Source organism: Planococcus citri, chromosome 1, assembly GCF_950023065.1.
Source record: "Planococcus citri chromosome 1, ihPlaCitr1.1, whole genome shotgun sequence".
Classification (NCBI taxonomy): Eukaryota; Metazoa; Arthropoda; class Insecta; order Hemiptera; family Pseudococcidae; genus Planococcus; species Planococcus citri.
The window spans coordinates 7,715,535-7,729,976 of NC_088677.1; the positions used below are offsets into that span (position 1 = coordinate 7,715,535).

General features: G+C 34.8%; 1 protein-coding gene across 1 annotated transcript; it reads right to left on the bottom strand.

Moving 5' to 3' along the window:
• Positions 1–1,199: 1,199 nt before the first annotated feature.
• On the bottom strand, positions 1,200–13,488 carry LOC135846442 (cytochrome P450 4C1-like). Its single transcript, XM_065365539.1, has 12 exons — positions 13,085–13,488; positions 12,881–12,984; positions 12,696–12,777; positions 7,414–7,602; positions 7,207–7,276; positions 6,954–7,080; positions 6,774–6,837; positions 6,477–6,583; positions 6,283–6,351; positions 6,028–6,199; positions 1,636–1,815; positions 1,200–1,534 (listed from the first exon to the last, which is right to left on the bottom strand). Exons 1-12 carry the CDS (start codon positions 13,248–13,250, stop codon positions 1,371–1,373), a joined length of 1,494 nt encoding a protein of 497 aa, XP_065221611.1. The 5' UTR covers positions 13,251–13,488; the 3' UTR covers positions 1,200–1,370.
• Between the last annotated feature and the right edge of the window lie 954 nt (positions 13,489–14,442).

Consider the following 14,442-nt stretch of genomic DNA (forward strand, 5'->3'; position numbering starts at 1 on the left):
GAAAGCTTCAAAACCACTTGAAACTACCATACAGTTGACTTCATATGGTATTGAAATTAGTTGTCAGAGTAAATTTCGGCTTGCTAACCTCATTTGAGGAAATTTTAGGAAAATTTCAAGTTCCAAAAATCTACTGGAGGCTCCAGTAATTTTCAAAAAGTCGCTGGAGGCTCCAAAATGACTTGAACCCACCTGAAGTTGTCTTCAGGTGGTGTGAAAATTGGAGTGCATAGTTAATTTCAGCTTTCTATCTCCATTTGATAACGTTTTGTGAAAATTTCAAGTTTCAGAAATCTGCTGGATATTCCAGTAATTTCCAAAAAATTGCTGGAGGCTCCAAAACGACTTGAAATTTACCTGCAGTTGACTTCATCGCGTATTGAAATTAGTTTGCAGAATTAATTCTAGCTTTCCAACTCCATTTGATGAAATTTGTGGGAATTTCGAGTTTCAAAAATCTGCTGGAGGCTCCAGAACTGCTCAAAACGGTTTGAAACAGTTTCCAATCGATTTGGCAGGTCGAAGATAGGGTATACCTATCCCAAATTTCAGCTTTCTAGGTCAATTTGGTAAAATTTTGATTTTTCCTCACATTTTGCCGAATTTTAAATTTTGAAAATTCACCAAAAATCGTATTTTTTCCTGCTCTTTTGATTTACCTTTGTACGGTTTAAAAAATTTTATGCTAGTCCTATGTTGGAACGCATAATCTGCGATTTCGGCTGACCTGTCAATCAAAATGGCCGCCATTTTGTAAGTAGGGCCACGTTTTTTTTAAGGACAAGGGCTAAAAATATTCCTTAGGACTTCCCCTTTAAGAAAAAAGTTGTCACGACGGATCGCCAGGAGGGGTGCAATTGATCCTTATGCGGGCTCCCTGATTAATAAAATTGAAAAATGAGAAAAAAATATAAGAAATGAAATATCATCCCTCCTTTCAAAAAAAATGTAACTAATTAATCGAAAGAAAACGAAGAATAAAATTTAATAAAAATGAATCAATCGTCAATGAATGAAAAAGTTGACCAAAAAATAACAAAAGAAAAGAAGAAATTGAAAAATAAAAGAAGAAAGTAAATCATTTTTCATAGAAATTAATGTAACCAAAGTGAAAACGGACACTAAAATGACCCACACCCCCACCAAACTATGAGTAAAGAATGTGCAATATAGGCTTGAAAGTTTTCAGAAAATTGAAATCTGTGTGAAAATATTTTATTGAACATTTCATGATCATACATTGAGATAGATAGTTAGATAACAACCTTACGTAGGTACAAAAATAATTAATCTAAGTAAGCAGGTGGTCTAGGTACCTATAATATCGCAAACATTATTCATCAATTAAATCTCTTCACTATTCCGAGTATTCATCGCCTGCTTGTAAATATGACGGGGTAGCCGATTTTACTTTTGATGCTGAGTGTCATAATTAGATGATCTTTTGTGAATTCCTTGACACGAGTTGATAAATGATAATTGAGCAATATGTAAGCCAGTTGCGTTTTATTGAACATCATCGCGTACTTTCCACCTGTCAATTTGAGATCAACATGCCATTAAAAATTATTGCATAATGTAGATTTGCATACTTCAATGCAATTCATCTAGGCAGTTGGGTATTTTGTTATTTACCTATGCAAAGTCTTGGTCCAATTCCAAAAGTCAGATCGCTTGTCTTAGGACGTGCTTTTACCGCTTCCTCGTTGAAATGTTCGGGATCGTATTCATCTGGATTTTTGTACAGATCAGGATCGTAATTTGCGAAAGTTATGAATGTCACAACGATCGTATTTTTTGGCACTATCATATCATCTGAATAGGGGCAAAATAAATAAAATATAAAAATTATACCTAGGTAGGTACCCACATTGACTTGTGTAGTTATACTAACAATGGAACCTTTTGAGGTGTCACACTCCAATTTGAAAGGGACTGTGATTTTTGGATAGAGCATAGTCTAAAACCCCAAAAACCAAATTTTCAGCTGCCCAAGTTCATTTTTCGATTTTTAGCGAATTTTTGAAAATTCAAAAGTGATTGTTTTTGGCGATTTATGTTTTTTTTAAAGTATGTACTTGATCAATAAAAATGGTCAAAATCAGTCCCAAAAGTAATATTAATTACCCAAATCCAAATTTCACCATTTCCAGCCATTCTAGAGTCTCCAGCATTTTTCAATTTCTCCAGAAGGTGTGAAGTTGGGCAGCTAAAAAAAATCAAGTTGTGTATTATACTCGACCAGTTTAACGAGTTTATCTACATTTGATCCCCGTGTAGGGACGGGTTAAGAATATCCTTATGGTACCCTCTGCCTGTCGTAAAAGGCGACTAAAAGAGGACCAGGCAAGCATGGAGGCCTAGATAGAAGCCCTATCACCGTGATATATCTGGCATGGCTGGTAACCAAGTCAGACGAAAATTAAACTTACTCAAAATACACAAACAACAAGAAACGGATGGAACTATGGGATCCCAGGTGGAGGTGAACCCCTGGTCCTGGTTAAAATAAAAACACCCGCAAACGAAAGAAAATACAAACTCGGAAACTGGAATGTAAGAGGATATGCAGCCAAGCAAGCAGAAATATAGACTTTGCTGTGATGTCTGAAACAAAGAAGAAAGGAAGTGGAACAATCGAATCTGGAAATTACATCGTTATCTACAGTGGAGTTGATAAGAAAACCAGAGCTGCAGGCGGAGTGATGTTACACATACATAATAAACACCGCGAAAACATCGACTCATACAACATATGGCATGAAAGAATTGTATCAGCAAGGATGAGATTGAAAAAAGACTTTCTTACAATAATCCGAGTATATGCACCAGAAGAGGGAACAGAGGAACAAAGCGAAGAATTCTACAAGCAACTACAGAAGGCAGTAAGGTGCACCGGGGGAAGTTGGAATTCGGGGTAAGTTAGAAAACTTGCTCTAGCGCCTAGATGTTTATATCTGGCAAAGTGCCACTAAAGGTGACTTGAGGGTACTACCCCTACTTCATCACGGCATAAAAATTTTCGCGATTCAGTTTCATTTTAGATGTCTTTGGTTCAATTGTATTTTGTTGTTGTTTTGAACTTATTTTGAATTTGGTCTAAAATACAGACTTTCTATTTCTTAGTTTTTCGCATATAGCGGACGAACTGTGCGTCCTGGTAAAAATCTGATGAGAGTGGTCTCAAAGAAAATTAAATTCTCTACAATTTTGTTTCTTTGCAATTTTTCTAGGACGCTCGGTTTGTGATCTACGCCTCTGCAAAGTTTTGCCTGTTCTGACTTCCCCCAATTGGGGTAAGTCAGGACAGTTTATATTTTATTCTACTGAGCGAAAGCTACTGTGTCAATCGCGCTCAAATTTTTACCATAGGTTAAGAACCCTTATGGGAACCTACATAATAAATTTCATCTATATTGGTTCATTAGAAGGGGAGTAACAGCTGGTCAAAGTTGAAATTGTGAAAAAACATTCTGACTTGCCCCGGTGCACCTTACAAGCAGTAAATCCAGAAGATAAATTGATAATAGCAGGAGACTTGAATGCTCAGGTAGGAGATAGGCGTGTAAAGACAGTAACTGGTAACTATGTATGGAACAGAAGGAATGAATACAAATGGGAAGAGACTGATAGATTTTTGCACTTTCAACGTACTGAGAATCATGAATACATTCTACCAACACAAAAAAGATCACAAGATGACATGCAGCAATACAAGAGGACAAAGCTCAATGATCGACCATTTTTTATAGCCAACGAAAACGCCGCTAAGAAATTCTTGGATGTAAGAACATACAGGGGTCTAGAAATAGGCACTGACCATCATTTTGTTCAAGGAGTAATGAGAATGGAAACAACAAGAATACCAGCCAGGAAAAATGAAAAGAAAATCAACACAAGAGCCCTGGATGACCCAACCAACCAATGGCTGTACCAAAGACGGATGAACATCATAAGTGAAGAAATAACAAAAAGCCAGGACATAGAAGAAGAATGGAAAAATATCAAATCCATTGTGACAAAAGCGGCTGGGAAAATTTCATCACATTCCTGGAGCATGACACATACAAGTTATGGCCAAAGGTGTATAAGATCATAACATCATAAGGAGAATTGACACAAATTTTAATGAAAGAGTGGGTTTGCCAAAAATAAAAATCAATGATGCAAAGGAATATTTTGAAGAACTCTGGAGTGATGAAAACGCACAAGACATAAAGATAGAAGAAGAAATTGGAGAACCAGAAGACAGAATTTCATTTAGAGAGCTACAAGAGGCTTTGAAAACAGCAAAAAATGCAAAAGCTCCAGGAAAAGATGGCATAGGTACCAACAGAATTGTACAAATACGCAAGTGGTGAATTCAAAAGAAGACTGTTGGAATTCCTAAATAGGATGTACCAAGAAGAAAAGTTACCTGAAGATTTCAAAACAGCAATTGTAATACCACTGTTCAAGAAAGGTGATATGTCAAACCTGAAAAACTACCGAGGAATAAGTCTACTCAACACCTGCTACAAGATATATGCAAAAATACTGGCAAAACGACTGGCAGAGCATGCAGAAGAAAAGCTGTCAGAAAGTCAAAACGGATTTAGAAAAGGAAGATCATGCACTGATGCAAGTTATACAGTAAAACTTCTGATGGAAAAAAGGATCGAATACAACCTACTAACACACATGTGCTTTATAGACCTGGAAAAAGCATATGATAGGGTTAATAGAAAAAAACTGTTTGAAGTCCTAAAAGATGAAGAGATAACATATAAAATGCGAAAGGTGATAAACAGCATATAAAAGAACACAAGAATAAGAGTACGAATTGGAAATGAACTCTCAGAACAAGCAGAAATAAACAGAGGAGTTCGCTAGGGATGTCCACTGTCTTGTGTTTTATTCAACATGTATATGGATCACATGGTAAAAGAATGGCAGATAATGAAACCAAAAGGAATCAAGACAGACAGAAGGCAAGAAATATCAACAGTATTATTCGCAGATGATCAAGCAGTACTAGCCGAAACAGAAGATGACCTACAGAGATCAATGTATAATACTATAATTTAACAAAGACATCAGAAAAGTATGATATGAGAATATCATCAGAGAAAACAAAAACAATGGCCTTCAAAGGAAAGGAGCCAGTAAGAAGCAAGATTGTAATAAATGGAAAAATCATTGAACAGGTCAATAATTTCAAATACCTGGGAAACACCATATCATACCAGGGAGAAGTAGATGTTGGTGGAAAGATTGCAAAGTTCCTGAGAGTCACAGGACTGATAAATAGGACCCTGAGAAGCAGTAAGGTGCGAAAAGAAACAAGATTGAAGGTGTACAATACCCTATATATAGCAATACCAATGATGACTTACAGAAGCGAGGTATGGGCACTGAAGAAATCTGATAAAAGAAGCATAACGGCAGCTGAGATGAAGTTCATGAGGAGAATGGCAGGGGTGACTCTCAGAGACAGAGTCCCATCTGAGAAAATAACAGCAGATCTCGGAGTGATGCCAGTCATGAAAAAGATAAAAAAGTATAGGAAAGATTGGAGAAATCATGTCAAAAGGATGGAGGAAACAAGATCACCAAAACAGGTCCTCCAATATACACCAACGGGGAAAAGAAGCAGAGGGAGACCAAGGAGGAAACTCACTGATACCTCAGGCTCATCCTCAACAGGTTCCACACCACAGCAGACAGGCCAATAGGCCTACCGCTTATAAGGAAACGACGACGACGACGTCGACGGACTCGTTTTGACCATTTTTATTGATAAAGTACGTACTTTTAAAAAAAAGCATAAATCGCCAAAAACAGTCAATTTTGAATTTTCTAAAATTCGCCAAAAATCGAAAAATGAACTTGGGCAGCTGTAAATTCGGTTTTGGGGGTTTTAGACTATGCTCTTATCAAAAATCGCGGTCCCGTTCAAATCGGAGTGTGACACCTCATGAGGTTTCCATGTAAGTACAGTACATAAAGAATATGAGAGAAATACCAACGACTCGTATGATAGGCTACCTTTTAATACAATATCCTTATGAATACGTCTGGTAGTTAATGCTACTGGACTGTACATGCGTAGTGATTCTTTGATGCATTGTTCCAAATATGGCATATTATTGGAAATATCATGTTGGTTTAATGTGCCATCATCAGTCTCGTATTTTGAAACTTCTTCGTATGCCTTTTGCTGTAACAACACGAGTCATCGATGAGTTGGTGATTTTCATTCTACATATGTGTTTGGATACTCGAACCTTATTGTAAACCTACCTGAATATCTTGATGCATTGCCAACATTAACATTAGGAAGCTTATGTTCAATGGTGACGTTTCAACTGACTTTGAACAAAGTAAAGAGAAAGAAAATCAGAGGTTATATAGCGAATGATGTTTGGAGTTGATCGGTAGCTGCTAAAAAATCTTACACGCACATTGCTCATTGTACAAATCGACTTTTTACTTACCGCTGACATTAGAGCCAATAATTCATCCCTCATGCGTGTTTCTGTAACGCTGGGTTCTTTAAAACTGTACCTCACGAGTAAATCGATCACTGCTTTGGATTTATCACCTGCAGCAGAAAATTAAATTTGCATTTGGAAACCTTCAGCCCTGTTAGATTCTTATGGAGTAGGTCCCTGATGAAGTTCGCAGTAGAAAATTACAGAAAGAAGCCAACTTGATCCTTCTCCAGGACCAAAATGGTTCACTTTTCACTTTAGCCTACTATCGAGAAATTTATTCAACACTTGTATCCTCACCATCATCAAATGCATCATCATCACGTTGTGAATTTTGGTAATCTTCGATGCTTTTTCTCAATACCTGATTTAAAAAAAAAAAAAAAAAAAAAAAAAACAACACAGAATTATATAAAATTGCATTATTTTGGAATTGGATTAAAAAGTGAATTGAGAATTGAAAATGCAAAGGGTTAATACCGTTGTCGGATAATGCTGAAAGTTGTGGACAGAATCGGTTTTACCTATCATAATTAAATACAACCAGTTAATATGACGTAGCAACAGCCAAGGGAATTGGATACGTTTCATAATGAGCTGAATCATGCTAACATGAAAAAAAAAGCAATAGATGCGTTTCTGCAGTGTTCACAATGTTACTCATTGTAGGTAGGTAGGTACTAGGTAGGTACTAGGTACCAATTATATTCATTGATTGATAAGATAATCTTACTCGTGTAAAGCGATGCCAAACTGTTCTCCGATTCTTCCACCAGTTTTAATCGAAACGCCGAATGAAGTTTCTATACGGTTGAAACGAATTCAAAAAAAAAAAAAAAAAAATCATTGTAAATAGGTACTCGTACCGTACATACATAAGTACACAGCTGGGAGCTTAAGGAGTGAAACTGAAAGTGTTTCCTCAGTTTTATTATTATACCTGTGACTACGTCCAAAGTTATTTTCATCATTAATTTCCAAACATCAAATTCCTTGCCATTATTCGCAACTGGTTTCAGTTTTTCAACGAGTTCTAGGGAACTACTTCTGAACACTTCTTCATATTTCGTCAGCATTTTTGGGCTGAAAGCTGGCGTCAGTATTTTTATCGACTTCTTCCACTCTTCATCTAGGAATGTTAATCCAGGTTGGAAAGAAAAATTTACAATTTTTATTTTTTGTGGTACCAAAATGAGTACATAAGTTTGTGGTATAGGCAGTAACGTACGGAAGTGACCTTGAACGTGTTTTATTGCAACGTTTGGGGAATCGAAATAAGCTAACATTGTGTGTACCTACTTGATAGCCTTTTTTTTTTGGTTGGAGTTTACAACCAATTTGGCTGCATGTGATTGTAGGCATACTGTCTTGAAAATGAAACAAAAAAAAACTTCAAAAGCATGGATAGGTAAGTTCTTTGATTTTTTTTGTCGTCGTATTTTTTGAAAAAATTTGGAAGTTGGTAACTATACTTACATCATTTTATGAAAAACATCAGAAACTGACTTGTTTTTTGGTACATTATTTTGAATTGGGACCAATTAATCTTGAGAAGGTTGACTTTTCTTCAAAATAAAAATCTTTTACGAACGAATTGATTCACTTTTTTTGAAACATAAGTGTAGCAATTAATCAGTTTATAATCGAATCTAATCAATTACCTACGAACGATTGGTGATTAAATAAAAATTGATTAGGTACTTTATTAGTGAATCATTCGCCTACATATCAATTAATTTACAATTGATTTCGGTTGTTGAGTAGGTACCTAACTATTGTATAGGAATAGGAATTGATCAGTTTTCAAGCGAAGTGAGAATCAAATACGATCGAATCATTCGCGAACGAAATACTCAATTTTTAGTGAATCATTCGCAAACGAAATACGAATTGATTAATTATTGGCGAATCATTCGCGACCGAATTGATTATTTTTTTTGTGAATCATTCGCGAACGAATTGTATAATTTTTGTGAATCATTCGTGAACGAATTGATTCATTTACTGGATTTATGCTGAATCATTCGCGACCGAATTGAATCATATTTTAGTCATTTGTGAATCATTTACGAACGAATTGATTCGTATATAAGTGACTCGTTCGCGAACGAATCGATTCATTTACTCGATTTTTGGGAAATCATTCACGAACGAATTGAATAATTTTTAGTGAATCATTCGCGAAAGAATTGATTTGTATAAGAAAGTCGTTCGCGAACGAATAAATTATTCTTTTAGGCCTACTTGAGTTTTGATTTTTGGGAAATCATTCACAAATTCAAACGATTTGAATAATTTTTGGTGAATCATTCGCGAACGAACTGGTTCATAAATTAAATAACAATTGATCTATTCGTTGGCGGATGATTCTCTTTAAAAAATAATCAATTCGTTCATGAATGATTCCCCGAAATGAATTAAGATAGAAAAATACTCTCGCGAACAATTCACTGAGAAATCAGAAAATCAGAAATGAATTGTACGAATCAATTCGCTCGCGAGTGATTCACCAAAAATTATTTACCTAATTCGTTTCGTGAATGATTTCCCAAAAATCAAGTAAATGAGTCGATTCGTTCGCAACCGAGTCACTTACACGAATCAATTCGTTCACGAATGATTCACCAGAAATGACTCAATTCGTTCGCGAATGATTCACAAAAAAATTATTCAATATGTTCGCGAATGATTCACCAACATTTAATCAATAATCAATTCGTTCGCGAATGATTTTTCAAAAATCAAGTAAATGAATCGATTCGTTCGCGAATGAGTCACTTTTACGAATCAATTCGTTCACGAATGATTCACCAAAAAACACTCAATTCGTTCGCGAATGATTCACAAAAAAATTATTCAATTCGTTCGCGAATAATTCACCAACAATTATTCAATTTGTTCGCGAATGATTCGCAAATGACTAAAATATTATTCAATTCGATCACGAATAATTCACCAATCACCATAAATTAAGTAAATGAATCGATTCGGTCACGAACGAGTCACTTATACGAATCAATTCGTTCACGAATGATTCACTAAAAATGACTAAATTCGTTCGCGAATGAATGAATGATTCACAAAACAATTATTTAATTCGTTCGCGAATGATTCACAAATGACTGAAATATTATTCAATTCGGTCGCGAATGAGTCAACATGAATTAAGTAAATGAATCGATTCGTTCGCGAACGAGTCACTTATACATATCAATTCGTTCACGAATGATTCACCAGAAATGACTCAATTCGTTCGCGAATGATTCACCAACATTCAATCAATAATCAATTTGTTTGCGAATGATTCACCAAAAATTATCTAATTCGTTCTCGAACGATTTCTCAAAAATCAATTAAATGAATCGATTCGTTCGAGAACGAGTCACTTATACCTACAAATCGATTCGTTCGCGAACGAGTCACTTATACAAATCAATTCGTTCACGAATGATTCACTAAAAATTACTCAATTCGCAGGCGAATGATTCACAAAAAAATTATTCAATATGTTCGCGAATGATTCACTAACATTTAATCAATAATCAATTCGTTTGCGAATGATTCACCAAAAATTATCTAATTCGTTCGCGAATGATTTCTCAAAAATCGAGTAGGTAAGTGAATCGATTCGTTCGCAAACGAGTCACTTATACGAATCAATTCGTTCGCGAATGATTCACCAAAAATTACTCAATTCGTTCGCGAATGATTCACCAACAATTATTCAATTTGTTCGCGAATGATTTGCAAATGACTAAAATATTATTCAATTCGATCACGAATGATTCACCAATCACCATAAATTAAGTAAATGAATCGATTCGGTCACGAACGAGTCACTTATACGAATCAATTCGTTCACGAATGATTCACCAAAAATGACTCAATTCGTTCGCGAATGAATGAATGATTCACAAAACAAATGACAAAACAATAATTCAATTCGTTCGCGAATGAATCAACATGAATTAAGTAAATGAATAGATTCGTTCGCGAACGAGTCACTTATACATATCCATCCATTCGTTCACGAATGATTTACCAGAAATGACTCGATTCGTTCGCGAATGATTCACAAAAAAATAATTTTTTCAATATGTTCGCGAATGATTCACCAACATTCAATCAATAATCAATTCGTTTTCGAATGATTCACCAAAAATTATCTAATTCGTTCGCAAACGATTTCCCAAAAATCAAGTAAATGAATCGATTCGTTCGCGAATGATTCACCAACAATTATTTAATTTGTTCGCAAATGATTCGCAAATCACTAAAATGTTATTCAATTCGGTCACGAAAGATTCACCATAAATTAAGTAAATGAATCGATTCGGTCATGAACGAGTCACTTATACGAATCAATTCGTTCATGAATGATTCACCAAAAATTACTCAATTCGTTCGCGAATGATTCACCAACATTTAATCCATAATGAATTCGTTCGCGAATGATTTCTCAAAAATCAAGTAAGTAAATGAATCGATTCGTTCGCGAACGAGTCACTTATACGAATCAATTCGTTCACGAATGATTCACCAAAAATTACTCAATTCGTTCTCGAATGATTCACAAAAAAATTATTCAATTCGTTCGCGAATGATTCGCAAATCGCAAATGACTAAAATATTATTCAATTCGGTCACGAACGAGTCACTTATACGAATCAATTCGTTCATGAATGATTCACCAAAAATTACTCAAATCGTTCTCGAATGATTCACAAAAAAATTATTCAATTCGTTCGCGAATGATTCGCAAATCGCAAATGACTAAAATATTATTCAATTCGGTCACGAACGAGTCACTTATACGAATCAATTCGTTCATGAATGATTCACCAAAATTACTCAATTCGTTCGCGAATGATTCACAAAAAAATGATTCAATATGTTCGCGAATGATTCACCAACATTTAATCAATAATCAATTCGTTCGCGAATGATTTCTCAAAAATCAAGTAAATGAATCGATTCGTTCGCAAACGAGTCACTTATACAAATCAATTCGTTCGCGAATGATTCGCCAAAAATTACTCAATTTGTTCGCGAATGATTCATCAAAAATAATTTAAATTGTTCGCGAATGATTCGCAAATCGCAAATGACTAAAATATTATTATATTCGGTCACGAACGAGTCACTTATACGAATCAATTCGTTCACGAATGATTCGCCAAAAATTACTCAATTCGTTCGCGAATGATTCACAAAAATATTATTCAATTCGTTCGCGAATGATTCGCCAAATATTATTTAATTCGTTCGCGAATGATTCGCCAAATATTATTTAATTCGTTCGCGAATGATTCGCAAATGACTAAAATATTATTCAATTCAGTCACGAAATCACGAATGATTTCTCAAGAATCAAGTTCGTGAATCGATTCGTTCGCAAACGAGTCACTTATACAAATCAATTCGGTCACGAATGATTCACCAAAAATTACTCAATTCGTTCGCGAATGATTCACTAAAAATCGAGTATTTCGTTCGCGAATGATTCGATCGGATTTGATTCACTTCGCTTGAAAACTGATCGATTCTTTTCTTATTTCTTATACAATAGTTTCTCAAAAACCGTATCAATTGTAAATTAATTGATCCGTTAGCGAATGATTCACCAATCACCAATAAGGTAAATCAATCAATTTATTTAATCACAATCACCAATCGTTCGTAAATGATTAGATTCGATTGTTAACGGAGTACCTAATTGCTAATTTGCCAAGTACCATGTTTCAAAAAAAAGTGAATCAATTCGTTCGTAAAATACTACTTGATATTCGAGTTGCAATTTTTTTCATTTGAACGATTTCAGCTATGGGGAGCGATAAAATTGAAATTTTCAAAATTAATCACCCAAATCACTCCATTTTGTCAATTTGTATTTGGTTGATACGCGTACCTATCTACCTACTTGAAACATGCTTACATCATACATGCATCTGTAAAATTGAGAAGAATCAGTATTGCATCTAAAAATTCTAAAATTCTGGACCCCCTTCTGAATATTTTCAATTTAATTTATAATGTTTTTCTTTTTTTTTTGATCAGAACGTTGTGTTTTTTTTTCAATTTTAAAGTAGGTAGGTAACTAATAATACAATTTACTTTTCAATTTTGACCTCGTTTTTTGTAATCATGTCTAGAGGAATTTTCCGCACGTTACTTCTAACGTGTTCTTTTCATATGTAGGTAGTGTATCTTTGCATAACTTACATGGTCCGTTCATTATCGATGTACCCAGCCATTCGTCTCCTGCTCCAAGCATGTCACGATGCGAACTTTGAATTAAAATTGTCTATTTAAAACAATATTAGGCTATCATGTTAATAGAATTATTACAAAAAAAAATAATAATAATTTTTTATGAAAATTGAAAATAGGTACTATCTTGTACTGACAGCAATATCGTCGTGTTTTTTCAAAAATAAACATGGTTGGGGCCCAAGCCAGAACAGGACGCGATGATGAAGTTTGAAAACATTTTCAAATTTTGCTCGTACATCTGATGGATACGTAAATACAAAATTATTGATACCATACATGGGTAATTAGCAATACGGATTAGAATACATAGAATAAATATTTGAGGTGAGTCAGATTACCATCCAAGGGACCAAACAGCATGATCGCGTTTCCAATCAATGGCCACTTCGGATGCGAAGGGAATCGCTCTAGAAGTTCGTAAAATCTCGTATTCTTAGATTTGAGAAGATATTTGATCAAAATCACGATTATAATTAGGCACGCCGAAACCTGTATTACGTTCATATTGAAAGGTAGGTAGAAAAATCACACACGAAAACAAAATCACAAAGCAAAAAATCGAAATTAATTTTTAGCTAAAAAATCACGACGACCCATAGTAAAGTATAAAAGCTAAACAATAAATTGTAAATTTCGTGTGCAAAATGTAGGTACTCCAGACAATATTAGTGAAGAACAACCTTCGTCTCGTCATAGGAATCGTCCTCTTCGCGTACCTATTCCGGTTTTTGAATTTTTTTTTTTCAATAGGTGGTAGTTGTGGGTAGGTATCTATGAGAAGGTGACCTTGTTAGCTGCTGGCTTCCGTCAATAATTCTACGTCAGTAAATAGGTATTAATATGCAGCTTTATCTTTATTACTTATGTTAAAAAGAGAAGAATTATTACGCGTGAGGCGAAATATAGAAAAGAAATGGTACACATGACCGAATTATTCACGCTTTATTTTGATAAAACATAAAACCGAACGTTTCGGCTCACTAGTTGCCTTCATCAGCGGCAGTAACAACTGAGTGCATTTTACAATTACGCAAAGTACAGAGAAAATAGAGACGAATACAAAGTACAGAGATAAACTAGGTGATAGGAGACGAGAATAAACGAGAGGAGAAACACATACCTAACCTATGATGAGGCGGTAAATTTCATTAAAATTGGACAAATCAGTGCTGAAATTGATAGCGTTTTTGGTCTGATTTATAAAAATACACTCGAGAATTCGTCTTTTAAGGGTGTTTTTTGCATGATTTTTCGATCTACTCGTAGTTGTGTCCAGTCCTAAACCAAAATGTCCTTCTTCTGACTAAAATTGTCCAAGTCATGCTTTTCTTCAAAAATTCGCGTTCTTTTAAACATTAAAATTGTCGTCTAGCAAATTTCGTTTTTTGCAAAAAGAATTCAAAGTCTCACTTTTTTAAAAAACTGGCCAAAAAGTTCGATTTCTCGACAAAAATTGCATTTTTTGGCAACTATTGCTAAAATTCTCACTTTTTAAAAAATTAATCGATTATAATGGTGATATAGTGGCTTTATGAACGATTACTAAGATGGGGATGAGGATAATAATTACTCTCTAAGGGGTGAATAATTACTCATTGCCGGATAAGCTCAGAGGGGTAGATCGTCCTAACTGCACTACTCACACTTAATTACGAGATACATAATAAATAAAACTCTTTTTACTTAGGTATTATGT

Coding starts and splice junctions, on each gene's coding strand:
- LOC135846442 (XM_065365539.1), bottom strand. CDS start 13,250: ATGAACGTAATACAGGTTTCGGCGTGCCTAATTATAATCGTGATTTTG. Junction 12,985..13,084: donor GCTGTTTGGTCCCTTGGATG/GTAATCTGACTC, acceptor CGTATCCATCAG/ATGTACGAGCAAAATTTGAA. Junction 6,584..6,773: donor TGATGATGCATTTGATGATG/GTGAGGATACAA, acceptor TTTCTGCTGCAG/GTGATAAATCCAAAGCAGTG.